The sequence below is a fragment of the Passer montanus genome, unplaced genomic scaffold (assembly GCF_014805655.1).
Source record: "Passer montanus isolate IOZ18808 unplaced genomic scaffold, ASM1480565v1 scaffold173, whole genome shotgun sequence".
NCBI classification, from domain to species: Eukaryota; Metazoa; Chordata; class Aves; order Passeriformes; family Passeridae; genus Passer; species Passer montanus.
Window position 1 is genome coordinate 10,843 of NW_024364604.1, and position 27,427 is coordinate 38,269.

Below are 27,427 nucleotides of genomic sequence, written 5' to 3' on the forward strand. Positions count from 1 at the left end.
TTATTCTCGAGGACAGGCATTGTTGAACAGAGTAACTGTTCTTTTGTAAAGATTGGTCAATCTCATCTCCAGCTCCCCCAACGTGATGTTCTCCACCTCGTTCTTGTCATTGTCAGCGATGGCCCCCCAAGCCTTCGTGGTCTTTTTATCCACCACGCAGCAGGCAGCTGACCAGATGTGGCTGGGCCTGTTAACCCTCCCATTGGATATGAAGGTGTTCCCAGGCACAGCACCCGTGATCACAAAGGTGTTTTTACAGCCATTGCTCATTTTGTCCATGGTATCAGACTCGTAGGCATTCCACTGGCCGTTGTTGAGAATCCTGTACTGGGGCACTACATTGGTCTGGGTGAAGGTCGCTGTCTTGCTCAGTACACTCTCCATATGGCCACTGGGGCACAAATGGCCACGGTCCAAACCATTCAGTTGTGTGTAGTCGCCGGGAATAGCCTGGCTCTCTTTGATTTCCTCTATGGTGAACTTGTGATTATGTGTGAGGGTCAACTCCTGTGTCATCTCTTTAAGATTATTTTTACCTATAAGCTGGACAGGAAAAGTGAAAGTGGTGTTAGAATGGGGAATGGGAGCAATGGAGAAGAATTACCTGGAGCAGAAGTCTCTGATGGTCACGATCCTATTTTTGTCATCTCAGTGTAGGCAAATGTTTGAATCTGAGAGAAATCATACACATTCGCCTCCTGCATGAATGCAAGAACTTGAAAGAGCAAGCAGCTCAGAATGTAACTGCTGTCCTTTTGACTTGTGACCTTTGTGATCCAGCCTGCAACATGTGCTGGGAGCATGGATGGATGCACGAGACAAGGAGCATTTCCCACTTCGAGGATTGAAATGTAATTTTGGTGAGACACCTCCCCTGCCAAATCTGTTTCGCTTTCCTCCTGTCTCCACAGCCCAAATCTGCCCAGGGCTCTCCCTGGATCCCCTCACAACATGCTGTCATTCTGTGATTTTATGTGTGGTTGCTGCAGGTGTACCCCAGTCCTGGAACACCAGGACTGTAACCCCATGCACAGGGAGATGTGTCAGGAAATCAGTCCTGGAGCTGAGGTTTCCCTGGGTGGGCTGCAGTTCATTCAAGTATGACCAATTGGCTCAGTAAGCAAAAAATCTCAGTGTGAATGGAATCTGTTACAGCAGTGCTGAGAAAGTGTCTCAGAGCTATCTGGGCCAGGGAGCACTTTCTCCAGCATCACCAAAAACAAGTTACAAATGATCAGCCTGTCAGATGGGATGTTAACTCAAAAGAGTCCTGGTGAAACTAAATACCTGAACAAGGCCTTTGGAGAAAATTAACAAAATCAAAGATTATTTGGGTGGCCTATGTCCAAGGTGGAGGATGAAAATGAGAGGTTGGATAGGGCTGGGAACATGCTTGTCTGGTGGCAAGTGGCCTGGCCCATGCAGGAGAGTTCGACTGAGATGGTCTTTAAGGTTCCATTCAACATGAAGCATTCTATGATTCTGCAAAAAGAGAGAATGTGGAGGCTGCAGTGGTGCAAGACTAGAGTAGTTGTTCTAGTTCCTATGTGTAACAAGATGAATTTATTTTAAATAAGTTAAATATCTTTTGGTTCATTTTTAAGGAAACAAATTTAGCCTTCATCTGGAGTAGGGCACATGACTTCCTCCTCTGGCTCACCTTCCCCCAGATTGTGTCCTGCTACTCTGTCCTTATCAATGACAGCAATTGCTCCCTTTTCTTTTCTGGAATTGGCTTGGCCTGTTCTACTGAAGTTTGTCTGAAAGACATCGATGAGGGCTCTAGAGCTTGTGGAGTTCTGTCTGTCTGCTGGATCCTTCTGGACCAAGCCTGAGCCAAAGGTGCTCAGGGGTCACTGCCCATGGATGGAAATCACACCCTTCTGACTGGACCAACACTGATGCTCCTCACTTTGCCTGAAATGTCACTGCAGAAATCCCTCCACAGTTAACCTGACCCTCTCATCTCCAGTGCCTTTTCCCCTGAGGCTTTGTCCCTGGGCCATCTCAACCCTCTTCTGAGTTTCTCCTCACTCCTTTCACAAAGGCTGTTTGACTCTTCACTGGGAGCAGAGAAACTCTGCCAGGGATGCAGAACAGCTCAGGGCCAAGTGGGGATCAGATGCCAGCAGGACTGTTGGTGCCTCAAGTTTAGCCTCTCCTGGATGCCTTTTCCCCATCACTTGGTCACCCAGCACAGCAGGGCCCAGGGAGGGGAAGCATTTGCCTTTGTCATGTCATGCAAAGGAATCTGATTTGCTGTTCCTGTCAGGTGAAGGCAGAAAGCTGGGCACCCTTGGGATGTGATTCATCTCATGCTCCTGCTGATGTCTCAGATGCATCAGAGGAACCATGTGGTGCAGGAGATTGAATTAAAATGAGGAGAATTCTATCCAGTGTGTCCACATGCATGTGTGTAGTGGGCTGGGACAAAATGGAAACGGTTATTTTCATATTGCTTTTAAAGACAACAGGTCCTGTGCTGTGAGGAAGACACTCACCTGGGGCTCAAGAAACCATTCCACGTCCGGTCTCTTGCCAGCTCCAGGCTGGTATTTGTAAGCAGAGTACACTGGAATTCTCCTGTCTCTGTCGTACAGGGTGGCATAGTGATACGAGTTGCTGAAACGCTGGCAGATCCAGGCTGGGTTCTTTGGATTCAGGGCATCATTTGGGGTTGTCCCTGCATAGAAGAACTGAGGACAGCTTGCAAAGGAGTTCACCACCTCGCTGTGTCCCAGCCAGAGGCAGCTGGCCAACACCTGCAGCAGCAGCAGCCCCAGCATGGTGGGAGGATTTCAGTGAAGGGCTCTTGCTCCCCTGGAAGGCAAATGCAGAGACACACTCAGCTTGGAGAGAGCTGAACATGGCCTGGAGCCTTTTTGTGCAGGGGGACAAACCTGGTAGTGGAGAGGATTATGAGACACCAGGAAAGGTCTAATTTCTGTCCTCCTACATATGGAGAAATCAGAAGGGCAGTAAGGGTGAATCCCAAAGCAGGATTTAGGTGACCACAGGAGGCAGCAGTGGAAGCACTCAGCCTGCAGGAAGAAGAAGCCAAACCCACCACAGGACTGCAATCAGCTCTCACAGCAAAAGTGCAACTGAGGCACAGCCCTGGGACAAGGTCACCTTTTCCCACCTCCCTCCTGCTCTCAGCACCTTCCCACAGCAGACACCTGCAGCTGGGCACGGGCTCTGCTCAGCCCCCTGCCATGCTGAGCTGGGCTTTAATCTCATGGGGCATGGGGCAGGCAAAGAACAGCAATGCTGCACTTCCTACAAGTCTCTGGCCCCATCCAGGGTCACACAGACACTCAGCTCTGCCACTCAGACCCAATAGTGAACCCCAAATGATCCACCTGGGCTCCTGCCTCTCAGCTGACATTGGGCCATGGGTGTCCTGCTGCTCACCTTGCATTTCCATGTCATCCAACCCCAATCTGAACTTGCAGACACATGGAGAGAGCAAATGAAGGGGCCAAGCAGATGGCAGCAGCAAGCAGGAGGGATAACACCTCTATCTTATCAGTACAGTGGCTGCTGCAATGCAAGCACTAAGGGGCAGCTCTTCCCATGGTTGCTTGGGATTGCTGCTGATGTCCATCTTCAGCTTTGCTGATGGATTTCCCTGTACAGTCAAAGGCACCATTGCAGGAATTTCTTGGACAGCCACCTATCCTGTTTTGTCTTTCTCAGTGGAGACCTGATTTTCAGCAGTCAGTAAGGTCCTTCCTTTATGAGAAAACTGCTGAAAAGCTCCCTGGGATGATGGCAAAGCAAGGGGCTTTGTTTCCTTTCAGAGGCAGCACAGGTTTGAGAGAGCAGGGATGCTGCCATTTGCATTGCCAGACACTCAGTGCAGTGATTTCATATCATCAGCATTTGGAATAAGGCAGCTGGGACAGGCAGGTAAAAGGGTTCCTGGCAGAGAAAGCTGCCACAGCCTCTAAAGCACAAAGCCCACCTTGGGCTGGGAAGGGGCTGAGCTCAGCACTGCTGAAGGCTTGACAAGTCAGCTTGCACATTTGCTCATTTCTTCTTCTTCTCCTTGACCCTCATCTCTCCATTTCCACTGGAGTCAGGATGTTGAGCTGCACACAGCCCTGCTCTGACCCAAGGTATCTGGTACTTTTTCTCTTGTTCAGCCCTGGATCACGAACATGGTCAGCAATGAGCTGGAACTACAAGTAGGCCCTTTTTACAGTACTCTGCAGAGCATCCCCAAAGCTGCCCCAAATCAAGCAGAGAAGGGTCTGAAAACTCCTTCTGTGTGTCCTACTCCATGAGATTGAAATAGATCTAACTCACTTAATATCTAAGTTAACAGATACATAAAAAACAACCTACCGTGAGAAGGAGCGGCACAGGATTCTGGTCACAGCCCCCAAGTGGCAGAGGAGTCTCAAATGCCTCTGTTGCAGTCTCAGACTCTCTGGGTTTATATGATTTCCTGTCACCGCACACACTCCACGCATAAGGTGATGTGACAACACCCCGGAGGCCTGGAGTCCCAGCCAGCCAACCTACCGTGAGAAGGAGTGGCACAGGATTCTGCTCACAGCCCCAGAGTGGCAGAGGAGTCTCCAATGCCTCTGCTGCAGTCTCAGACTCTCTGGGTTTATATGCTCTCCAGGGAGAGACAGATGTTACATTTCCCAAGAAGCTTTTCGGGTAAATTTTCCCGGGAATTTAGACCACACCTGTGTTTATTCAGAGGATTTTTGCAAGGTCATGGGTGGAGTTTTAGTACTCAATAATCTCTCCCTTCCTACTTCTTGAACTGTTTGGTGTTAATTTTCAGGTGAGGTGCCTTGTGTTTCTTTCCCAAATCATTCCCGCTGTCCTTCCCTTCCCGAGTGATGGAAAATACTGAAATCTTGCAAAATTCAATGCATGCAGAAGCTCTGATTGCTCCTTGGAGCTCAGCAACTCCAGTCTAGGATTTGCCCGTACATATTTAGTCAAGAAGTCAGGAAAGTCTTTGAATATTGGAGTCAATGGTAATGAAGGAGCAAGTGTTTACCTTGAAGCAGAGTCTCAGAACAGGCAGCTGAAGTGTTCTTTCTGTCTTCTCCCTGGAGAAAGGAGTGTTTGAATGCTCAGGACTGCCAATGCAATATGTACCCAGGCATAAATTTGTTATTCCCATAAACTGGGAATTCCACAGAGTAGAGAAGCTTTCTGTTTTTATTTAGGGGGTATGTTCACACCCACCCTGAAATGGGTTGATAGTTGTTTGTTTTAGTTTCCTCAGAATTTTTCCCAAATTTTCTGCCTTGCAGCATGGTATCTCGGGATCAGCTGGCAAGGTTTGGTGGCTGCCTTGATCATTTCATCAATCTCACCTGTGCTCCAGCACCTACACGTGTTCCTGTTCCCAACAGAACATCTCTGATGACATGGGATGAACTGGCCTGGCTCTGAGTGCACTCAGATATTCACAGTCTGCTCTTCTGCAACCTCCCATAACATCATTCCTATGGCCAGGCTACAAATATTCTCCTGCCTGATTGCCATGGCTGTGTAACAGCTTGATCCCAGCAGCCTGGGAAGGAGAAGGCTCTGGGGACACCTCAGAGCACCTGCCAGAACTTTAGGAGTCTGCAGGAGACTGGAGAGAGACTTTGCACAATGGCATGGAGCTGACAGGTGTGCTGGGTTCAGAGTTAATTTCTTTGAAAATGGCAGGTGTGGGGCTGTGTTTTGGAGTTCTGCTGAACACAGAGTTGATAGCACAGAGATGTTTCTGGTATTGCTGGGCAGGGCTTTCATAGAGCCAAGGCCTTTTCTGCTTTTTTGTACTGTCAGACTGGCAAGGAGGCTGGGGGTACTTGAGAGGCGACACAGCCAGGAGAGGTGAGCCCAACTGACCAGAGGGATATTGCAGACCATGAGACATCCAGCTGAGGATATAAAGTGATGGAAAGAAGGAGGAAGGAGGTGTTATTTGGAGTGTTGGGTTTAGTTTACCCAGCTAGCTGTTAGGTGGAAAAGGACCAGGCCTCTTGGAGGTGGCTGAACACCTTTCTATCCATGGGAAATGGTGAAAGGATTCCTTGATGTGCTGTGCTTATGTGAACAGCTCTTGCTTTCCCTGTTAAACTGTCTCTATCTCCACCCACGAGTTTTCCAGCTTTTCCTCTTCCAGTTCTCTCCCTGATCCCGGTGGTCGAGGAGTGAGGGAGTGGCTGTGTGAGGGGGGCTGCTGGCTGGGCTTAAACTACGCCATTAGTACAAGGTGAAAAGGCTTGAAATGGAAGAAGTGTAGGTTTAAACTGGATAATTAGAAGATATTGGTTACTGTGGGGGTGGTGAGGCCCCAGCACAGGTTGCTCACAGAAGCTAAGACTGCCCCATCCATGGAAGTGTCCATGGCCAGGCTGGCTGGGGCTTGGAGCAATCTGGGATAGTGCAAGGTGTCCCTGTCCAAGGGAGGGCATGAAAGTAGCTGGTCATTAAGGTCCTTTCCAACCCAAAATGTTCTGTCATTCAATGACCATTCATTATTTAAAGCTAAACTGGACTCATTTCCTTCCATTTCCAAAACTTCAGGAATAATAAAATGATGAGTTGGTTGTTACAATGAGAAGTATCCAGAAGAAGTGGGTTAGACCAAAGTTTGTTCAAACAATCTGGTTGGATCCTGTGATTTCTTTAGTCTCTGTTAACCTGGGACTGATGTCTTAAACAAGGTGGGGTTTATCCAGAATGAGGGAGAAGGCCAAGAAGAAGCAGATCTGGTGGAGGTGGGGCAAATTCCGCCTTTCTGATGAGGCCCAGCTGGCAGAACAACGTAGGGCCCAACAGTGGTCACATCATTAGAAGAGGCCATAAACCATCAAAGACCCCCCAAGTGTCCCCGAACTCCACAATGCTGCATGACCAAGTGTAAAACCCTTCCCAGGAGAAAAGTGGGGCAATCCCAAATAATCCTGAACTCACAGAATCCACTGGACTCTTAAATGCAAAGGCCCCCACTCCTAAAGGATCAAGAGTGAGGACATTAAAGTTGGGAGTGTTTTTCCTGGATCCATGGGGATATCTTGTAAGAGCTGTTGGCACCCTTGCCCACTTTGTTCATGCCATTCACATGAGAATAACTGCTGTCTGATGCTGTCATTTGTGTGGGTGTTATGGCACCCTCTGATTGCATTTGCACACCCAGTGTCCTGCAAGGGTGCTCTGGGCTCGGTGACTTTACTGGTATTGTAGAAATTTCAGTGAGAAACAACTTGTGGTTGTAGAGGACGTGACCCTACAATCCAGCACTGCAGCAAATAATTTTAATGTGAGCTCATGCAAACTCCATGATGTGGCACACATTGGTCTTTGACAACCATTGAATACATTTCCCCAAATCAGTTTCTCTTAAATCTGCAGAAAAGCTTCAGAAGCAGAGCAGAGAATGAAGGTGTCCAAGGAGTGCACCACAGGAGCTGCTCAAAGCTTTCTATGTCTCTGATGCCAAAGTCTGCCTGTCTGATACAACAGCTGCTGCTCTCAAGGTGCAGTTTCAAAAGCAAACAAACAAAAACATCTGCCAGGATCACAGAATCACAGAATTGTTGTGTTTTGGAGGGACATCTCAGGACCTTCTAGTCCAGACTCCAGGCTCCAGCAGGATCAGCTAGAGCAGGTTGTCCATAAGGTTCTGTGCAGCATCTTCAGGCGTGTGGCACAGCACTTGGGCAGCAGCATTGCTGAGCACCTCCTCACCTGAACCCAGGGGTTCTTGCCTGATATTCCTGTGCCAAAGTGCTGTTGCCCATTAGCAAGGACATTTTGCCCAGGTGCAGGAAGTGAGGGCCTCATTGCAGGTAGCGTAACAGAAACGCACCCAGATTTACAACAGATAAGTAGTTCCTCAGAAATCAGAAGTTTAACTTTACAATGTAACTGTATTAAAGTTGCCAAACAGGAATTTGTTTTTCCTGGAGGAAGCAAAGGAGCTTTGCCCAGCTTCTCTCTCAAGCAGAGGCCAGAGGATGTCACTGTCTTGAGTCTCCTGTTACCTTCTCCTTTGGGACAGCACACGGCAACATGTTCAGTCCACAGAATGGGAACCCTTGGTGTTACTGGAAAAGGGCTAAGCAAGCTGCATGATCCAACACTTTGCAGTGAAGAGGCTTGAGGTCGCAGTGTCACCCCACATCTCCCAGCAAAAATAATTTTTCCTTAGTGGCTAAAACCCCTGTGACACACCGGAGCCCAGAGCTCTCCCCAAAGATGGACAGACACAGAGCAAACTGCAAAATTACCCGGCCATGTCAGTGCAGCTACATCTTCCCAGGGAACACAGGTGCTTCCCACCCCACCGTGGGATTGAGATGCCACCATAACCTCAGGCAGTCCATTCCAATGTTGAATCACTCTTTATGTGAAGAAATTCCTCCTGATGTGCCACAGAATCTCCCCTGCTGCCAGTTGAGGCCTGGCCCTCTCATCATCTCCCTGGTTATCCAGCAGAAAATTCTGACACCCAGCTGGCTGCACCCCCTTTTCAGGGAGCTGGAGAGAAAAATAATCTCTCAGAGCCGCCTTTTCTGGGCTAAAGAACCCCAGCTGCCTCAGCTGCTCCTCACAGGCCTTTCCCTCCAGGGCCTTCACCAGCTTCATGGCCTTTCTCTGCACTGCCTGCTGACGTGGCCTCGGCCCGTGGATCCAGCCCGTCCAGATCCCTCTGCAGAGCCTTCCTGCCCTCCAGCAGGCTGAGTCGCCCACCCACCTTGGTATCATACATGATCTTGCTGAGAGTTCCCTGGATGCCCTCATGCAGATCACCAGTGAAGATCTTAAACGGGACTAGGCCCCACGCTGCTCCCTGGGGACAGCGCTTGTGGCCGGACGCCAGCTGGATGTGGCACTGTTCACCAAGGCTCTCTGGGCCTGGACACCCGGACAGCTCCTGACCCAGCCAGGAGAGCACCTCTCCAAGCCGTGGGCTGACAGCTTTTCCAGGAGAATGCTGTGGGAGACTGTGCCAAAGGCTTTGTTGAAGTCCAGGTGGACACTTCCACAGCCTCCCCCTCATCAGCAGGGCCGCTCATCTGGTCATCAAAGGAGATCAGGGTCACTAGGCAATACCTGCCTTTCCTAAACCCCTGCTGGCTGGGACTGATGCCTTGGTTATCCTGGATGTGCCCTGTGATCACACTCAGGACAATCTGCTCCAAAACCCTTCTGGGAAGCCAGGTCAGGTGGACACGCCTGTAATTCCCCAGATTCCCCTTCCAGCCCTTCTTGAGGATGGGTGTCACAATGGCCAAACTCCAGGCATCTGGGACCTCCCCAGTGACCCAGCACTGATTAGAACGGATGGAAAGCAACAGTCCTCATATATGAAATAAGGCAGAATCCAAGCTGATCCTTTTCTCTCTTGCGCTTCCCATGTATTTCATAAGCTTGCTATGCATGGCAGGGCATTTCTGATTACTGCCAGGGGTGAAGGTCCTGGGAAGAGCCTGGGAAGTTGATACAGGTGGCACTGATGGGCTTGCTGTGTTGGTTTTGCACAGGCTGTATCTTGGGAGTGGGGGGGCCACAGAGGTGGCTTCTGTGAGAAGCTGCTGGAAGCTTCCACCATATCCAGCAGGCCCAATGCATGGTGGTTCTGTACATGGACATGGTGCTGGCCACAGGTGGGCCAGTTAGAGATGTTGGTAACACCTCTGCAATAACATATTAAAGAAGAAAACCAAAGGAAAGTGGGGCGGGCAGTTTGATTTCCAGCCAGAGAAGAGGAGGAGGTGAGAATATGCACAGGAAACAATATGGAGACACCAAAGTCAGTGGAGAAGGAGGGGGAAGAGATGGTCCAGGTGTCGGAGCAGAGATTCCTCTGCAGGCGGAAGTGAGTCCATGGTGATGCATCAGTGTCCCTGCAGCCCATTGGGATCCATGCGGGATGCAGAGATCCACCCACAGCCCATGGGGATCCAGGGGAAATTCAGAGATTTATCCACAGACCACATCAGTGGTGCCCACACTCGGGCAGGTGGATGCCTGGAGGAGGCTGTGATCCAGGGAATAGATGGGTCCCCTGCTCCCTCGCTGCAGCCGCCAGTCCTTGGAAGATTGCACCCTATGGAAGGATGACCCATGCCAGGGCAGTTTTGGGAGAACAGTGTGCCTCTGGGAGGGACTCATGTTGCAGCAGTTTTGGTTGGAGTTCTGCTTGTGAGAGTGGAGCCATACTGGAGAAGGTCAAGGAGAACTGTCTCCCATGGGATGGACCCTGTGGTGCAGGAGAAGCTGCTGGAAGCTTCCACCATATCCAGCAGGCCCAATGCATGGTGGTTCTGTACATGGACATGGTGCTGGCCACAGGTGGGCCAGTTAGAGATGTTGGTAACACCTCTGCAATAACATATTAAAGAAGAAAACCAAAGGAAAGTGGGGCGGGCAGTTTGATTTCCAGCCAGAGAAGAGGAGGAGGTGAGAATATGCACAGGAAACAATATGGAGACACCAAAGTCAGTGGAGAAGGAGGGGGAAGAGATGGTCCAGGTGTCGGAGCAGAGATTCCTCTGCAGGCGGAAGTGAGTCCATGGTGATGCATCAGTGTCCCTGCAGCCCATTGGGATCCATGCGGGATGCAGAGATCCACCCACAGCCCATGGGGATCCAGGGGAAATTCAGAGATTTATCCACAGACCACATCAGTGGTGCCCACACTCGGGCAGGTGGATGCCTGGAGGAGGCTGTGATCCAGGGAATAGATGGGTCCCCTGCTCCCTCGCTGCAGCCGCCAGTCCTTGGAAGATTGCACCCTATGGAAGGATGACCCATGCCAGGGCAGTTTTGGGAGAACAGTGTGCCTCTGGGAGGGACTCATGTTGCAGCAGTTTTGGTTGGAGTTCTGCTTGTGAGAGTGGAGCCATACTGGAGAAGGTCAAGGAGAACTGTCTCCCATGGGATGGACCCTGTGGTGCAGAAGGGGAGGCACTCCTCTCCCTGAGCACAGGAAGAAAATCATGGGTGATTAACTGACCAAAGCCCGCCTAAATCTGTCTCCCTGTGCTGTTTGTGGGAAGGAGGGAAAGGCTGAGGGAAGAAAAGGTGTTTTTAAGGGCTATTTTAATTCTCATTATCCTCCTCTCATTGTGATAATAATAAACTCAATTTCTATCTCAAAGTTGAACATGTTTTGCCCTTGGGAGACTTTTCTCGAAGTCCTTATCTCAACTTATAATTCGTTTATTAATTTTGTTTCTCTCCCCTGTCCATCTGTAACACGGGAGGCTGAGTGGGCAGCTTTTGTGGGCGCCTGGTGTTTGGCCAGTGTCAAACCACGACATCTGGTCAAGCAGCCAGTGGCTCCAGAGCCTGGGAATTGAGGGCAGGGCAGTGGGGCATGGCACAAGAAATGGTGAGGATGAGTGTGGTCTCAAGACACAGCCAGTGTGCAGATGCTGGTGAGCAAGTCAGAGGGAGCCATACCCTGAGGTACAGCAGAGGTGTCTGCAGAGGTGCCTCAGCCTGAAATCACTCTGATGCTTTCATCCCATCAGGGACTGTGTCAGCATTTGATCTCAGCAGAAAAAATCCTTCCAGGCAGAGGACCCGGGATGGCAGGAGCTCTCCAGCAAAGGGGTGAGAGTGATATGGTCACTTTGTTCTCCTAAAAGCAAAATCTTCTCCTAGGGGTCTGTGCAGCCCAGCTGGCACAAGGCAGGGCTCTTGCTGCTGTGCCCCAGGCAGCTGGAGGCAGCAGGAGCAGAACTCCATGGTGCTCCCAGGCCGTGCCCCGTGTCTGCCCAGGGATCTGGTGCCCTGTGCTCAGGTGTGCAGAGCCCCCAGAGCTGCTCCTGGGGAATGGGCCTGGCCTCTGGCTGCTGGCCCAGCTGGGGGTGGCTCTTGCCCAGGATCCTGCAGCACATCAGCCAGCCCCAGTGGGGCTCTCCAGAGCTCAGGGCAGCTGCACTGGCCCAGGGTGCAGCTCTTCATGCAGCTGAGGCAGGCCTGGAGCTCTGCTGGCTGTGGTCACAGCTGGGACACCAGCACACCTGCAGACACCTGCATGTGGCTGCCTCACTCTGCGCCTCCACCAGAACCTGTGTTTTAGTGCAGCTCCCACAGAGGTTGGTCCTGGCTGAGCAGTAAGACCCAGCAGGACAATGCACAACAGCTCCTGAGCTGAGATGTCCAGTCCCATGATGGCACCTCTGAAAGGGACACAGCTTGCAAGGGCTGTTGTCACCCTGGCCCACGTTGCTCATGCCATACCCATGAGAATAACTGCTGTCTGACCCTGGCACTGGTTTGGGTGTTGGCGCATCCTCTGATTGCATTTGCACGCCCAGTGTCCTGCAAGGGTGCTCTGGGCACTGTGACTTTACTGTTGGTTCTAGAAATTTCAGGGAGAAAAAAATTGTGATTTATAAAAGATGTAACACTGCAATCCAGCACTGCTGCAAATAACTTTTATTGTGAGCTCTTGCAAACTCCATGATGTGGCACACATTGGTCTTTGACAACCACTGAATTTCCCCAAATCAGTTTCCCATCAATCTGCAGAAAAGCTTCAGAAGCACAGCAGAGAATGAAGGTGTCCAAGGAGTGCATCACAGGAATTCAGCTTTGGCTCCTCAAAGCTTTCTATGTCTCTGATGCCAAAGCCTGCCTGTCTGATACAACAGCTGCTGCTCTCAAGGTGCAGTTCCAAAGCTAAGTCCCATCAAAACCAACCCATTCTGTGATTCTGTGATTCTGTGACATGTGGGAATAGCCACAGAGCCTCTTCCACTGAGGATGTGAGGCTTATTGCCGGGGACAGGCATTGTTGAACAGAGTAACCCCTCCCTTATAGAGATCGGTCAACCTCTCTTCCAGCTCCCCCAGGCTGAGCTCCTCCACCTCGTTCTTGTCATTCTCAGCAATGGCCCCCCAAGCATCTTTGGGCTCTTCATCCACCAGACAGCAGGCAGCTGACCAGATGTGGCTGGGTCTGTTAACCCTCTCGTCGGATACGTAGGTGTTCCCAGGCACAGCACCCGTGATCACGTAAGTGGTTGTACAGCCCTTGGTCTTGGTCTTTGTGGTCATCTTTTTAGACTCGTAGATGTTCCACTGGCCCTTGTTGAGGCTGCTGTCCTGGGGCACTATGTTGGTGAGGGTGAAGGTAGCTGTCTTGTTCTCTATACTGAACTGATGGCCACTGGGGCTCAAATGGCCACGGTCCAAACCCCCCAGTCCTTTGTAGTCGGCAGGAACAGCCTGGCTCTGTTTGATTTGGTCTAAGGTGAACTTTTTTTCTTTTATGAGGATCCACTCCCTTTCCATCTCTTTAAGATTTACATTGTTATCTATGAGCTGGACAGGGAAAGAGAAAGTGGTATTAGAAGAGGGAATGAGAGTAATGGAACAGATTTCCCTGGAGCAGAAGTCTCTAATGGTCAAGATCGCATTTTGTGTTATCTCAGTGCAGGAAAACGTTTGAATCTGAGAGAAATCCTACACATGTCCCTCCTGCATGAATAGAACAGCATTAAAGAGCAAGCAGCTCAGAATCTGACCGCTCTCAGTTGGACTTGTGACCTTTGTGATTCAGCCTGGAGCCTGTGCTGAGGTTATGGATGGATACATGAGTCAAGGAACATTTCCCACTCCTAGGATTGAAAGGTGACTTTGGTGAGGCACCTCCCCTGCCAAATCTGCTTTCCTTTCCTCCTGTCTCCACAGCCCAAATCTGCCCAGGGCTCTCCCTGGATCCTCTTACACCATGCTGTGATTGTGTGATTCTGTGATTGTGTGATTTTATGTGTGGTTGCTACAGGTGTACCCCAGTTCTGGAACACCAGGACTGTAACCCCATACAGAGGGAGATGTGTCAGGAAATCAGTCCTGGAGCTGAGGTTTCCCTGGGAGGGCTGCAGTTTATTCAAGGTTGAACAGTTTTGCTCAGTAAGCAAAAAGATCTCAATGTGAATGGAATCTGTTACAGCAGTGCTGAGAATGCGTCTCAGGGCTGATCTGGGCCAGGGAGTATTTTCTCCAGTACTGCTGGAAGGAAGTTACAAATGTTCAGCCTCTGAGAGGGGCCTGTAACCTCAAAAGAGCCCTTTCAAATCTAAATATCCCAAAAAGGCCTCTGGAGTAAATCAACAAAATCAAAGATTTTTTAAATGGCCAAGGTTCATGTCCAGGAGGAAAATGCCAGGTTGGCTAGAGCCTGGATCATGCTGGTCTAGTGGCAAGTGGCCTCGGCTATGCAGGGGAATTGGACTGAGAGGGTCTTTATGGTTCCTTCCAACACCAACCATTCTATGATTCTCCAAAAAGAGAGAATGTGGAGGCTGTAGTGGTGCAATAACAGAGTACGTGTTCAAGTTCCTAAGCATAAGATGAAATAGTTTATTTTTTCATAAGTTCAACATCTTTTGGTTCATCTTTAGAGAAACATATTTAGCCTTCCTCTGGAGTAGGGCATGGAGGTTCCTTCTCTGGCTCATCTTTCCTCAAGTGCCATCCTGCTACTCTGTCCTTAGCAATGAAAAAATTGCTTCTTTTTCTCTTTTGCAATTGGCCTGGCTTGTTTTACTCAAGTTTGTCTGAAAGACATTGGTCAGGGCTCTAGAGCTTGTGGAGTTCTGTCTGTCTGATGGATCCTTCTCAACCAAGCCTCAGCCAAAGGTGCTCAGGGGTCACTGCCCAAGGACGGAGATCACACCCCTCTGACTGGACCAACAATGATGCTCCTCATTTTGCACTGCCTGAAATGTCACTGCAGAAATCCCTCCATAGTTAACATGACCCTCTCATCTCCAGTGCCTTTTCCCTCAAGTATTTGTCTCTCGGCAATTTCATTCCCTTCTGAGTTTCTCCTCACTTCTCTCCCACCACTCACAAAGGCTGTTTGACTCTTCACTGGGAGCAGAGAAGCTCTGCCAGGGATGCAGAACAGCTCAGGGCCAAGGGGGGATCAGATACCAGCAGGACTGTTGGTGCCTCAAGTTTAGCCTTTCCTGGATGCCTTTTCCCCATCACTTGGTCACCCAGCACAGCAGGGCCCAGGGAGGGGAAGCATTTGCCTTTGTCATGTCATGCAAAGGAATCTGATTTGCTGTTCCTGTCAGGTGAAGGCAGAAAGCTGGGCACCCTTGGGATGTGATTCATCTCATGCTCCTGCTGATGTCTGAGATGCATCAGAGGAAGCATGGTGTGCTGGGGTTTGATGTTCAGTGAGGACATTCCTATCCTGTGTGTCCATTTGCATGTGTGTGGTGGGGTGTTACAGAATAAAAGAGGTAATTCAATGCTGCAGCTCATCTCTTCATGGATGGAGGGTGGTGTGATTAAAGAGGGACACTCACCTGGGGCTCAACAAACCACCGTGAGTGAGGTCTCCTGCCATCTCCAGGCTGGTATTTGTAAGCAGAGTACACTGGAATTCTCCTGTCTCTGTCGTACAGGGTGGCATAGTGATACGAGCTCCTGAACCGCTGGCAGATCCAGGCTGGGTTGTCTGGATTCAGGGCATCATTTGGGGGATGGCCTGCATAGAAGAACTGAGGACAAGCTGCAAAGGGTGTTTCTACCTCGCTGTGTCCCAGCCAGAGGCAGCTGGCCAACACCTGCAGCAGCAGCAGCCCCAGCATGGTGGGAGGATTTCAGTGAAGGGCTCTTGCTCCCCTGGAAGGCAAATGCAGAGGGACGCTCAGCTTGGAGAGAGCTGGACATGGCCTAGAGCCTTTTTGTGCAGGGGACAGAGCTGCCAGAGGAGGGGATTATGAGACACCAGGAAAGGAGTAATTTCTGTCCTCCTCGATACAGAAAAATCGCAAGGGCAAAAAGTGTGAAACCTAAAACAGAGTTTAGGTGACCACAGGAGATAGCACTGTGAGAACTCAGCCTGTAGGAGGAAGGAGTCAAACCCACCAGGACTGCAATCAGCTCTCACAGCAAAGGTGTAACTGAGGCACAGCCCTGGGACAAGGTCACCTTTTCCCACCTCCCTCCTGCTCTCAGCTGGGCACGGGCTCTGCTCAGCCCCCTGCCATGCTGACCTGGGCTTTAATCTCATGGGGCATGGGGCAGGCAAAGAACAGCAATGCTGCACTTCCTACAAGTCTCTGGCCCCATCCAGGGTCACACAGACACTCAGCTCTGCCACTCAGACCCAATAGTGAACCCCAAATGATCCACCTGGGCTCCTGCCTCTCAGCTGACATTGGGCCATGGGTGTCCTGCTGCTCACCTTGCATTTCCATGTCATCCACCTCCACACTCTGAACTTGCAGACACATGGAGAGAGCAAATGAAGGGACAACACAAATAGTAACTCCAAGCATGAGAGATAACATCTCTATCTTATCAGCACAGTGGCTGCTGCAATGCAAGCACTGAGGGGCAGCTCTTCCCATTGGTTGCTGGGGATTCCTACTGATGTCCATCTTCAGCTTTGCTGATTCATTTCCCTGTACAATCAAAGGCTATGCTCACAGCGATTTTCCCTTTGCTTTGTAATTTTTAACAGGATCTAAGTCAATTTTATTTACTTAATCCCACCTGGGTTATGAGTGGTTTATAACAGTTTTGTCTCCTTTCAGAGGCAGTACAGGTTTGGGAGAGCAGGGATATTTCCATTTGCATCGCCAGACACTCAATGCAGTGATTTCATGTCATCAGCATTTGGAATAAGGAGCTGGGACAGGCAGGTAAAAGGGTTCCTGGCAGAGAAAGCTGCCACAGCCTCTAAAGCACAAAGCCCACCTTGGGCTGGGAAGGGGCTGAGCTCAGCACTGCTGAAGGCTTGACAAGTCAGCTTGCACATTTGCCCTTGTCTTCTTCTTCTCCCTGACCCTCATCTGTCCATTTCCACTGGAGTCAGGATGTTGAGCTGCACACAGCCCTGCTCTGACCCAAGATATCTGGTACTTTTTCTCTTGTTCATCCCTGGATCAGGAACATGATGACCAATGATCTGCAAACTGAGAACTGGAGGTACAAGTGATGACTTTTTACAGTACTCTGCAGAGCATGCCCAAAGCTACCCTAAAGCAAGCAGGGAAGGGTCTGAAAACTCCTTCTGCGTGTCCTACTCCATGAGATTGAAATAGATCTAACTCACTTAATATCTAAGTTAACAGATACATAAAAAACAACCTACCGTGAGAAGGAGCGGCACAGGATTCTGGTCACAGCCCCCAAGTGGCAGAGGAGTCTCAAATGCCTCTGTTGCAGTCTCAGACTCTCTGGGTTTATATGATTTCCTGTCACCGCACACACTCCACGCATAAGGTGATGTGACAACACCCCGGAGGCCTGGAGTCCCAGCCAGCTACCGCAGGTCAATGCTGATGACAAGTGAGACGGGTCTTCCTTGGTGACCCAAGGATTTATCAATTTTATTAACTGACCAGAGGCAAAGACCCCAAACATAGCAGTTCAGGATATTTTCAACAAGGGAGAACTCTGGAGAGGGTACAGCTCTTCATCCAATCTGAGAAGCTTAGGGGAAGAACATAAAGCAGGGTTTGCAATCTTCTAACCAATCGGGTACACAGGGGGAGGGAAACAGTTCAATTAAACCATTGGAACTTCCAGGATCTGGGGATTTCCAAAGGGGAGGTCTGGCAGGGTTTTGGTAGAAGAAGGGATTGACAACCATGGGGAGGAGGAACTGGGACTGTTTAAAATAAGGGGTTGGTCTTAGGAAAGATAGCTAGCAGGGAGGGTATAATTTGGTCTGACCTAATGAGGCAGGGGGACAAACAGAACAGACCATTAAGGACAAAAACACACCGCAACACTCTCCTGGAAGAGACAGTTGCTAGATTTCCCAAGCAGGCTGAAGGGTGAATTTTCTCAGGACATCACACCACACCTCTGTTTATACAAAGGTTTTTTAGAAGTTGATGGGTGTAGTTTTAGTAGTGAAGACTGTAGATGTTGTTTATTTGGATTTCAGCAAGGCCTTTGACACTGTCTCCCACAGCAGGCTTTAGTTTCTTGCCCAAATCATTCCATCTCTACTTGCCCCCCTGACTGACAGAAAATACCTAAATCCTGCAAAACGCAATGCATGCATAAGCGCTGATTGCTCCTTGGAGCTCAGCAACTCCAGCCTAGGCTTTCTCTATGTATATTTATTGCAAAGCTCAGGAAAGACTTCGAATACTGGAGTTAATGGTGAGGAAGGAGAAAGAGCTTACCTTGAAGCAAAGTCTCAGAAGAAGCAGCTGAACCGTTCCTTCTGTCTTCTCCCTGGAGACAGAAGTGTTTAAATCCTCAGGAGTGCCAATGCAATATATACCCAGTCATAAATTTGCCCCTTCTTATAAACAGGGAATTCCACAGAAAAGAGAGCTTTCTGTTTCTATTCAGGGAGTATGTTCACACCCACCCTGAAATGTGTTGATAGTTGTTTCTCAAATTTTCCCCAGAATTTCTCCCAAATATGCTGATTTGCAGCATGGCATGTCAGGTTCAGCTGACAGGGTCTGGTGGCTGCCTTGATCATTTCATCAATCCCACCAGCTGCAGTCGCTGCTGCTCCAGCACCTACATGTGTTCCTGTTCCCAACAGAACATCTCTGGTGACATTGGATGGACAAGGCCTGGCTCTGAGTGCACTCAGATATTCACAGTCTGCTCTTCTGCAGCCTCCCATAACATCATTCCTATGGCCAGGCTACATATTGCAGACCATGAGATATCATGCTGAGGATATAAAGTGAGGGGAAGAATGGGGAAGGCGGTGTTATTTGGAGTGTTGGTTTTAGTCTACCCAGCTAGCTGTTAGGTGGGATGGGGCCCTGCTCTCCTGGAGGTGGCTGAACACCTTTCTATCCATGGGAAATGGTGAAAGGATTCCTTGACGTGCTGTGCTTGTGTGAACAGCTCTTTTTTTTCCCCATGAGTTTTCCAGGTTTCCCCTTCCCAGTTCTCTCTCTGATCCCGGTGGTCTTGGAGTGAGGGAGTGGCTGCTGGCTGGGCTTAAACCACACTATTATGACAAGGTGAAAAGGCTTGAAATGGAAGGAGTGTAGGTTTAGACTAGATATTAGGAAGATATTTGTTACTGTGGGGGTGGTAAATCCCCAGCACAGGTTGCTCACAGAAGCTGAGACTGCCCCATCCATGGAAGTGTCCAAGGCCAGGTTGCACAAGGCTTGGAGAAACCTGGGATAGTGAAAGGTGTCCCTACCCATAGGACGGCATGGTCATTAAGATCATTTCCAGCCCAAAATGTACTGTCATTCAATGACTATTCATTCACTCAAAACTAAACTGCACTAATTTTCTTCCATTTAGAAGAGTCCAGGAATAACAGAATGAGGAGTTGGTTGTTACAATCAGAAGTATCCAGAAGAAGTGGGTTAGACCAAAGTTTGTTCAAACAAACTGGTTGAGTCCTGTGGTTTCTTTTTTTTCTCTGTTAACCTGTGACTGATTTTTTAAACAAAGTGGGGTTTATCCAGAATGAGGGAGAAGGCCAAGAAGAAGCAGATCTGGTGGAGGTGGGGCAAATTCCTCCTTTCTGATGAGGCCCAGCTGACAGAACAAAGCAGGGCCCACCAGTGGTCACATCATTAGAAGGGGCCACGAACAATAAAAGACCTAAAAAGTGCCCCCAACTCCACAGTGCTGTATGACCCAGTGTAAAACTCCTCCAGGGGGAAACATGAGGCAATTCCACATAATCTTTAACTCACTGAACATGTTTAAGTGTTCAATGCAAAGGCCCTTATGCACCAAAGGATCAAGAGTGGGGACATTAAAGTTGGGAGTCCTGTTCCTGGGTCTGTGGGGATATCTTGTATGAGCTGTTGGCACCCTGGCCCACTTTGTTCATGCCATTCACATGAGAATAACTGGTGTCTGATGCTGACACTAGTGTGGGTGTTATGGCACCCTCTGATTGCATTTGCACACCCAATGTTCTGCAAGGATTCTCTGGGCACTGTGACTTTACTTGTGGTTCTAGAAACTTCAGTGAGAAGCACCTTGTGATTTATAGAATATGTGAGCCTGCAATCCAGCACTGCTGCAAATAACTTTTATTGTGAGCTCTTGCAAACTCCATGATGTGGCACACATTGGTCTTTGACAACCATTGAATACACTTCCCCAAATCAGTTTCCCATCAATATGCAGAAAAGCTTCAGAAGCAGAGCAGAGAATGAAGGTGTCTAAGGAGTGCACCACAGGAATTCAGCTTTGGCTCCTCAAAGCTTTCTATGTCTCTGATGCCAAAGCCTGCCTGTCTGATACAACAGCTGCTGCTCTCAAGGTGCAGTTTCAAAAGCAAGCAAACAAAGGAATATACCAGGATCACAGAATCACTGAATTGTTGTGTTTTGGAGGGACTTCTCAGGACCTTCTAGTCCAGACTCCAGGCTCCAGCAGGATCAGCAGGCTGTCCAGAATCATGTATTTTTGGGGTTTGGGTATCTCCAGACATGGAGATCTCCTGGCAGGATCTCTGGGCATCCTGAGGAGCCCTGGTGCCACAGCCTTGCTAAGGAGATGAGGGACAAGTCAGCTGCACACTCCTGGGGACAGCTAAGGAGGAGAGGACTCATTCCTGAGAGCTCTCTCCTGAGATGGGCAGCAAAGCAAAGCAGCTGGAGGCTCTGCCCACGTCTCTGTGCCTTTGAGCAGAGGAGGAGGTGCCCTGAGGGACAGAGCTGGGAACACAGCAGAGAAGGAAGCAGCACAGACTCTGCACAGGACACTTGTGCCCCGCTACTCTGCTCTGCTGAGACCCCACCTGCAGTGCTGCCTCCAGCTCTGGGGCCCACAGCACAAGAAGGATACAAAGGTGTTGGAGAGGAGTCCAGTGGAGGCCATGAAGGTGCTGTGAGGGCTGGAGCATGTCTGCTCTGGAGAGAGGGTGAGAGAGCTGGGGATGTTCAGCCTGGAGAAGACTGCTGAGAGTGCAGTACCTCAAGGATCTCCAAGAGGGCTGGAGAGGGTCTCTGGACAAGGGTATGGAGTGACAGGGCAAGAGGGAATGGTTTCACACTGATGGAGGGCAGGGTTGGATGGGATATTATAAAGAAGGAAATTACTGTGAGCATGCTGTGGTACAAGTAAAAGTTACTGAGAGATGTTTTGACTGGCCCATCCCTGGAAGGGTTCAAGTCTGGGCTGGGGAGGTCTTGGAACAACCTGGTGAGTGGAAGGCATCCCAGCCCATGGAAGAGAGGTGAGAATGAGATGACTTTTAAGGCTTTTATGTCCCATCAAAGCTAACCCATTCTGTGATTCTGTGATTCTGTGACATGTGGGAAAGAGGACTCATTCCTGAGAGCTCTCTCCTGAGATGGGCAGCAAAGCAAAGCAGCTGGAGGCTCTGCCCACGTCTCTGTGCCTTTGAGCAGAGGAGGAGGTGCCCTGAGGGACAGAGCTGGGAACACAGCAGAGAAGGAAGCAGCACAGACTCTGCACAGGACATTTGTGCCCCGCTACTCTGCTCTGCTGAGACCCCACCTGCAGTGCTGCCTCCAGCTCTGGGGCCCACAGCACAAGAAGGATACAAAGCTGTTGGAGAGGAGTCCAGTGGAGGCCATGAAGGTGCTGTGAGGGCTGGAGCATGTCTGCTCTGGAGAGAGGGTGAGAGAGCTGGGGATGTTCAGCCTGGAGAAGACTGCTGAGAGTGCAGGGCAAGAGGGAATGGTTTCACACTGATGGAGGGCAGGGTTGGATGGGATATTATAAAGAAGTAAATTACTGTGAGCATGCTGTGGTACAAGTAAAAGTTACTGAGAGATGTTTTGACTGGCCCATCCCTGGAAGGGTTCAAGGCTGGGCTGGGGAGGGCTTGGAACAACCTGGTGTAGTGGAAGGCGTCCCTGCCCATGGCAGGCAGGTTCAGTATGAGATGATCATCGAGGCTTTAAGATCCCATCAAAAACAACCCATTCTGTGATTCTGTGACATGTGGGAAAAGCCACAGAGCCTCTTCCACTGAGGATGTGAGTCTTATTTACGAGGACAGGCATTGTTGAACAGAGTAACCTCTCCCTTATAGAGATTCGTCAACCTCTCCTCCAGCTCCCCCAGGCTGAGCTCCTCCACCTCGTTCTTGTCATTCTCAGCAATGGCCCCCCAAGCCTTCGTGGGCTCTTCATCCACCAGACAGCAGGCAGCTGACCAGATGTGGCTGGGTCTGTTAACCCTCTCGTCGGATACGTAGGTGTTCCCAGGCACAGCACCCGTGATCACATAGGTCGTTGTACAGCCCTTGGTCTTTTTGGACATCGTTTTATGTTCATAGGCATTCCACTTACCATTGTTGAGGCCGCTGTCCTGGGGCACTATGTTGGTGAGGGTGAAGGTAGCCATCTTGCTCTCTCTACTGAACTGATGGCCACTGGGGCTCAAATGGCCACGGTCCAAATCCTTCAGTCCTTTGTAGTCGTTAAGGACAGCCTGACTCTGTTTGATTTGGTCTAAAGTGAACTTTTTTTGTTCTATGAGGATCCACTCCCTTTCCATGTCTGGAAGACTATTTTTATCTATGAGCTGGGCAGGGAAAAAGAAAGAGGTGTTAGATTGGGGAATGGGTGTAACGGAGATTTCCCTGGAGCAGAAGTCTCTGATTGTCAAGATCTCATTTTTTGCCATCTCAGTGTAGAAAAAACATATGAATCTGAGAGAAATCATACGCATGCCCCTCCTGCGTGAATGCAAGAGCTTGAAAGAGAAAGTAGCTCAGAATCTGATTTTGACTTCTGACATTTTTGTTCCAGCCTGCAGCCTGTGCTGGGGTCATGGATGGTTGCATGAGACAAGGAGCATTTCCCACTCCGAGGATTGAAATGTAATTGTGGTGAGAGTCCTCCCTTGCAAAACCTGTTCCCCTTTCCTCCTGTCTCCACAGCCCAAATCTGCCCAGGGCTCTCCCTGCATCCCCTCACACCACGCTGTCATTCTGTGATTCTGTGATTTTGTGTGGTTGCTGCAGGTGTACCCCAGTCCTGGAACACTAGGACTGTAACCTCATGCACAGGGAGAGGTGTCAGGAAATCAGTCCTGGAGCTGAGGTTTCCCTGGGTGGGCTTTAGTTCATTCAAGGAAGAATAGTTTTGCTCAGTAAGCAAAAAGAGCTCAATGTAAATGGAATCTGTTGCAGCAGTGCTGGGAATGTGTCTCAGGGCAGATCTGGGGAAGGGAGAATTTTCTGCAGCATCACCGAAAAGAAGTTACAAATGATCAGCTTGTGAGAGGAGCCTGTAATCCCAGAAGACTCCTGGGGAAAATAAATACCCGAAATGCCTCAGGAGAATGCTAACAAAATCAAAGATATTTTGGGTGGCTTGGATCAAAGGTCCAGGAGGAATATGACAGGTTAGATAGGGCTTGGATCATGCTGGTCTAATGGCAAGTGGCCTGGCCCATGCAGGGGAGTTGGACTGAGATGGTCTTTAAAGTTCCTTCCAACACAAATGATTCCATAAATATCCAAAAATAGAGAATGTGGAGGCTGCAGCTGTGCAAGACCAGAATAGTTGCTCGAGTTCCTATATATAAGATAACAAGTTTATATTATTCTTAAGTTCAAAATACTTTTGTTAATTTTTAGGGAATGAAAACCCTTCCTCGAGAGTAAGGCAGGTGGCTTCCTCCTCTAGCTCACCTTTACCCAAATGCTGTCCTGATGGTCTGTCCTTACCAATGACAGCAATTGCCTCTTTTTCTCTTCTGCAAGTGGTCTGGCCTGTTCTACTCAAGTTTGTCTGAAGGACATTGGTGAGGGCTCTATTGTTTCTGGAGTTCTGTCTGTCTGCTGGATCCTTGTGGACCAAGCCTGAACCAAAGTTGCTCAGTGGTCACTGCCCATGGATGGAGATCCCACCCTTCTGACTGGACCAACACTGATGCTCCTCACTTTGCACTGCCTGAAATGTCACTGCAGAAATCCCTCCACAGTTAACCTGACCCTCTCATCTCCAGTGCCTTTTCCCCTCAGGCTTTGTCCCTGGGCCACCTCACCCCATTCTGAGTTTTCTTTCACATCTCTCAAACCACTCACAAAGGCTGTTTGACTCTTCACTGGGAGCAGAGAAGCTCTGCCAGGGATGCAGAACAGCTCAGGGCCAAGTGGGGATCAGATGCCAGCAGGACTGTTGGTGCCTCAAGTTTAGCCTCTCCTGGATGTCTTTTCCCCATCACTTGGTCACCCAGCACAGCAGGGCCCAGGGAGGGGAAGCATTTGCCTTTGTCATGTCATGCAAAGGAATCTGATTTGCTGTTCCTGTCAGGTGAAGGCAGAAAGCTGGGCACCCTTGGGATGTGATTCATCTCATGCTCCTGCTGATGTCTCAGATGCATTAGAGGAACCATGTGGTGCAGGAGATTGATTTTCAGCAGGTTTCTCATACATTCCCCATGCAGTGTGTCAATTTACATGTGAGTAGTGGTGTATCAGGAAATAGATGAGGTAATTTAAATGCTGCAGCTCATCTCTCAGTGGCTGGAGGGGAATGTGAGTAAAGATGGACACTCACCTGGGGCTCAACCATCCACCACTCTGGAGGTTTCTTGGCATCTCCAGGCTGGTATTTGTAAGCAGAGTACACTGGAATTCTCCTGTCTCTGTCATACAGGGTGGCATAGTGATACGAGTTCCTGAAGCGCTGACAGATCCAGGCTGGGTTCTTTGGATTCAGGGCATCATTTGGGGTTGTCCCTGAATAGAAAAACTGAGAACAGCTTGCAAAGGAGTTCACCACCTCGCTGTGTTGGCCAGCTGCCTCTGGCTGGGACACAGCGAGGTGGTGAACTCCTTTGCAAGCTGTTCTCAGTTTTTCTATTCAGGGACAACCCCAAATGATGCCCTGAATCCAAAGAACCCAGCCTGGATCTGTCAGCGCTTCAGGAACTCGTATCACTATGCCACCCTGTATGACAGAGACAGGAGAATTCCAGTGTACTCTGCTTACAAATACCAGCCTGGAGATGCCAAGAAACCTCCAGAGTGGTGGATGGTTGAGCCCCAGGTGAGTGTCCATCTCCACTCAGACCCAATACTGAACCCCAAATTATCCACCTGGGCTCCTGCCTCTCAGCTGACTTTGGGCCATGGGTGTCCTGCTGCTCTCCTTGCATTTCCATGTCATCCAACCCCAGAGTCTGAACTTGCAGACACATGGAGAGAGCAAATGAAGGGCCCACACAAATAGTAGCCACAAGCATGAGAGATAACATCTCTATCTTATCAGCACAGTGGCTGCTGCAATGCAAGCACTGAGGGGCAGCTCTTCTCACGGTTGCTTGGGATTGCTGCTGATGTCCATCTTCAGCTTTGCCGATGGAATTCCCTGTACAGTCAAAGGCACCATTGCAGGAATTTCCTGGAAAGCCACCTGCCCTATTTTGTCTTTCTCAGTGGTGACATGATTTTCAGCAGTCAGTAAGGTCATTCCTTTATGACAAAACTGCTGAAAAGCTCCCTGGGATGCTGGTAACCAAACAAGGGACTTTGTTTCCTTTCAGACGCAGCACAGGTTTGGAAGAGCAGGGATGCTTCCATTTGCATTGCCAGACACTCAATGCAGTGATTTAATATCATCAGCCTTCGGAATATGGCAGCTGGGACAGGCAGGTAAAAGGGTTCCTGGCAGAGAAAGCTGCCACAGCCTCTAAAGCACAAAGCCCACCTTGGGCTGGGAAGGGGCTGAGCTCAGCACTGCTGAAGGCTTGACAAGTCACCTTGCACATTTGCCCTTGTCTTCTTCTCCTCCCTGACCCTCATCTGTCCATTTCCACTGGATTCAGGATGTTGAGCTGCACTCAGCCCTGCTCTGAGCCAAGATATCTGGTACTTTTTCTCTTGTTCATCCCTGGACCAGGAACGTGGTGAGCAATGAGCTGGAACTACAAGCAGGCCCTTTTTACAGTACTCTGCAGAGCATGCCCAAAGCTGCCCCAAATCAAGCAGAGAAGGGTCTGAAAACTCCTTCTGTGTGTCCTACTCCATGAGATTGAAATAGATCCAACTCACTTAATATATAATTTAACAGATACATAGAAAACAACCTACCGTGAGAAGGAGTGGCACAGGATTCTGCTCGCAGCCCCTCGAGTGGCAGAGGAGTCTCCAATACCTCTGTTGCAGTCTCAGACTCTCTGGGTTTATATGCTTTCCAGAAAGAGGCTGTTGTTAGATTTCCCAAGAAGCCCTTTGAGTAAATTTTCCCAGGAGTTCAGACCACACCTCTGTTTGTTCAGTTTTTTTGCAAGATCACAGGTGGAGTTTTAGTACTCCATAATCTCCCCCTTTCTACTTATTCAACAGTTTCACGTTAATTTTCAGGAGAGCTGACTTGTGTTTCTTTCCCAAATCATTCCATCTGTCTTTGCCCTCCTGACTGACAGAAAAGACTGAAGTCCTGCAAAATTCAGTGCACGCATAAGCTCTGCTCCTTGGACTTCAGCAACTCCAGTCTAGGTTTTGTCTATGTATATATATTTCTTTCAAAAAGTCAGGAAAGACTCTGAATATTGGAGTCCATGGTGAGGAGAGACCAAAAGCTTACCTTGATGCAGAATCTCAGAAGAGGCAGCTGAACCGTTCCTTCTGTCTTCTCCCTGGAGAAAGAAGTGTTTGAATGCTCAGGAGTGCCACTGCAATATATACCCAGGCATAAATTTGCCCCTTCTTATAAACAAGGACTTCCACAGAATAGAGAGGTTTTCTATTTTTATTCGGAAGGTATGTGCACACCCACCCTGAAATGTGCTGACTGTTGTTTGTCACAGTTTACCCAGAATTTCTCCCAAATTTGCTGACTTGCAGCATGGAATGTCAGGATCAGTTAACTATATACCCAGTCATGAAGTTGCCCTTTCTTGTAAACAGTGAATTCCACAGAAAAGAGAAGTTTTCTATTTTTAGTTAGGGTGTTTCTTCACACCCACCCTGAAATGTGTTGACAGCTGTTTCTCAAATTTTCCCCAGAATTTCTCCCAACTTTGCTGCCTCAAAGCATGGCATGTCAGGTTCAGCTAGCAGGGTCTGGTGGCTGCCTTGATCATTTCATCAATCCCACCAGCTGCAGCTGCTGCTGCTCCAGCACCTACATGTGTTCCTGTTCCCAACAGAACATCTCTGGTGACATGGGATGGACTGGCCTGGCTCTGAGTGCACTCAGATATTCACAGTCTGCTCTTCTGCAGCCTCCCATAACATCATTCCTATGGCCAGGCTACAAATACTCTCCTGCCTGATTGCCATGGCTGTGTAACAGCTTGATCCCAGCAGCCTGGGAAGGAGAAGGCTCTGGGGACACCTCAGAGCACCTGCCAGTACTGTAGGAGTCAACAGGAGACTGGAGAGAGATTTTGCGTAAGGGCTTGGAGCTGATAGCTGTGCTGCGTTCAGAGTTAATGTTCTTGACAGTAGAAAGTGTGGGGCTGTGTTTTGGAGTTCTTTACCTTGATGCAGAATCTCAGAAGAGGCAGCTGAACCGTTCCT

General features: G+C 49.4%; 3 protein-coding genes across 3 annotated transcripts in view; all 3 read right to left on the minus strand.

The window, feature by feature from the left end:
* Positions 1-26,609, minus strand: LOC120500029 (endonuclease domain-containing 1 protein-like). The gene is made up of 4 exons (XM_039704372.1): positions 26,490-26,609; positions 25,994-26,092; positions 2,502-2,820; positions 1-543 (listed from the first exon to the last, which is right to left on the minus strand). Exons 3-4 carry the CDS (start codon positions 2,784-2,786, stop codon positions 1-3), a joined length of 828 nt encoding a protein of 275 aa, XP_039560306.1. The 5' UTR covers positions 2,787-2,820; positions 25,994-26,092; positions 26,490-26,609.
* LOC120500032 (endonuclease domain-containing 1 protein-like) overlaps positions 12,763-27,427 on the minus strand; it is a 55,950-nt gene continuing 41,285 nt past the window's right edge. Inside the window, exons 3-4 of the mRNA XM_039704384.1 lie at positions 15,315-15,633; positions 12,763-13,314 (exon numbers count right to left, since the gene is read on the minus strand). Of these exons, the coding sequence (XP_039560318.1) occupies positions 12,763-13,314; positions 15,315-15,599 (837 nt within the window). The 5' untranslated portion in view covers positions 15,600-15,633. The remainder of the gene's footprint in view (positions 13,315-15,314; positions 15,634-27,427) is intronic.
* LOC120500027 (endonuclease domain-containing 1 protein-like) overlaps positions 21,249-27,427 on the minus strand; it is a 114,676-nt gene continuing 108,497 nt past the window's right edge. The window contains exons 5-6 of the mRNA XM_039704371.1: positions 24,459-24,683; positions 21,249-22,473 (exon numbers count right to left, since the gene is read on the minus strand). Of these exons, the coding sequence (XP_039560305.1) occupies positions 21,931-22,473; positions 24,459-24,683 (768 nt within the window). The 3' untranslated portion in view covers positions 21,249-21,930. The remainder of the gene's footprint in view (positions 22,474-24,458; positions 24,684-27,427) is intronic.

Bases quoted from the DNA above. Each gene is read 5' to 3' on its own strand.
- LOC120500029 (XM_039704372.1), bottom strand. From the start codon at position 2,786: ATGCTGGGGCTGCTGCTGCTGCAGGTGTTGGCCAGCTGCCTCTGGCTG. The intron at 544-2,501 runs GTGAGTGTCTTC...TTTCCTGTCCAG, and splicing joins AATGGTTTCTTGAGCCCCAG to CTTATAGGTAAAAATAATCT.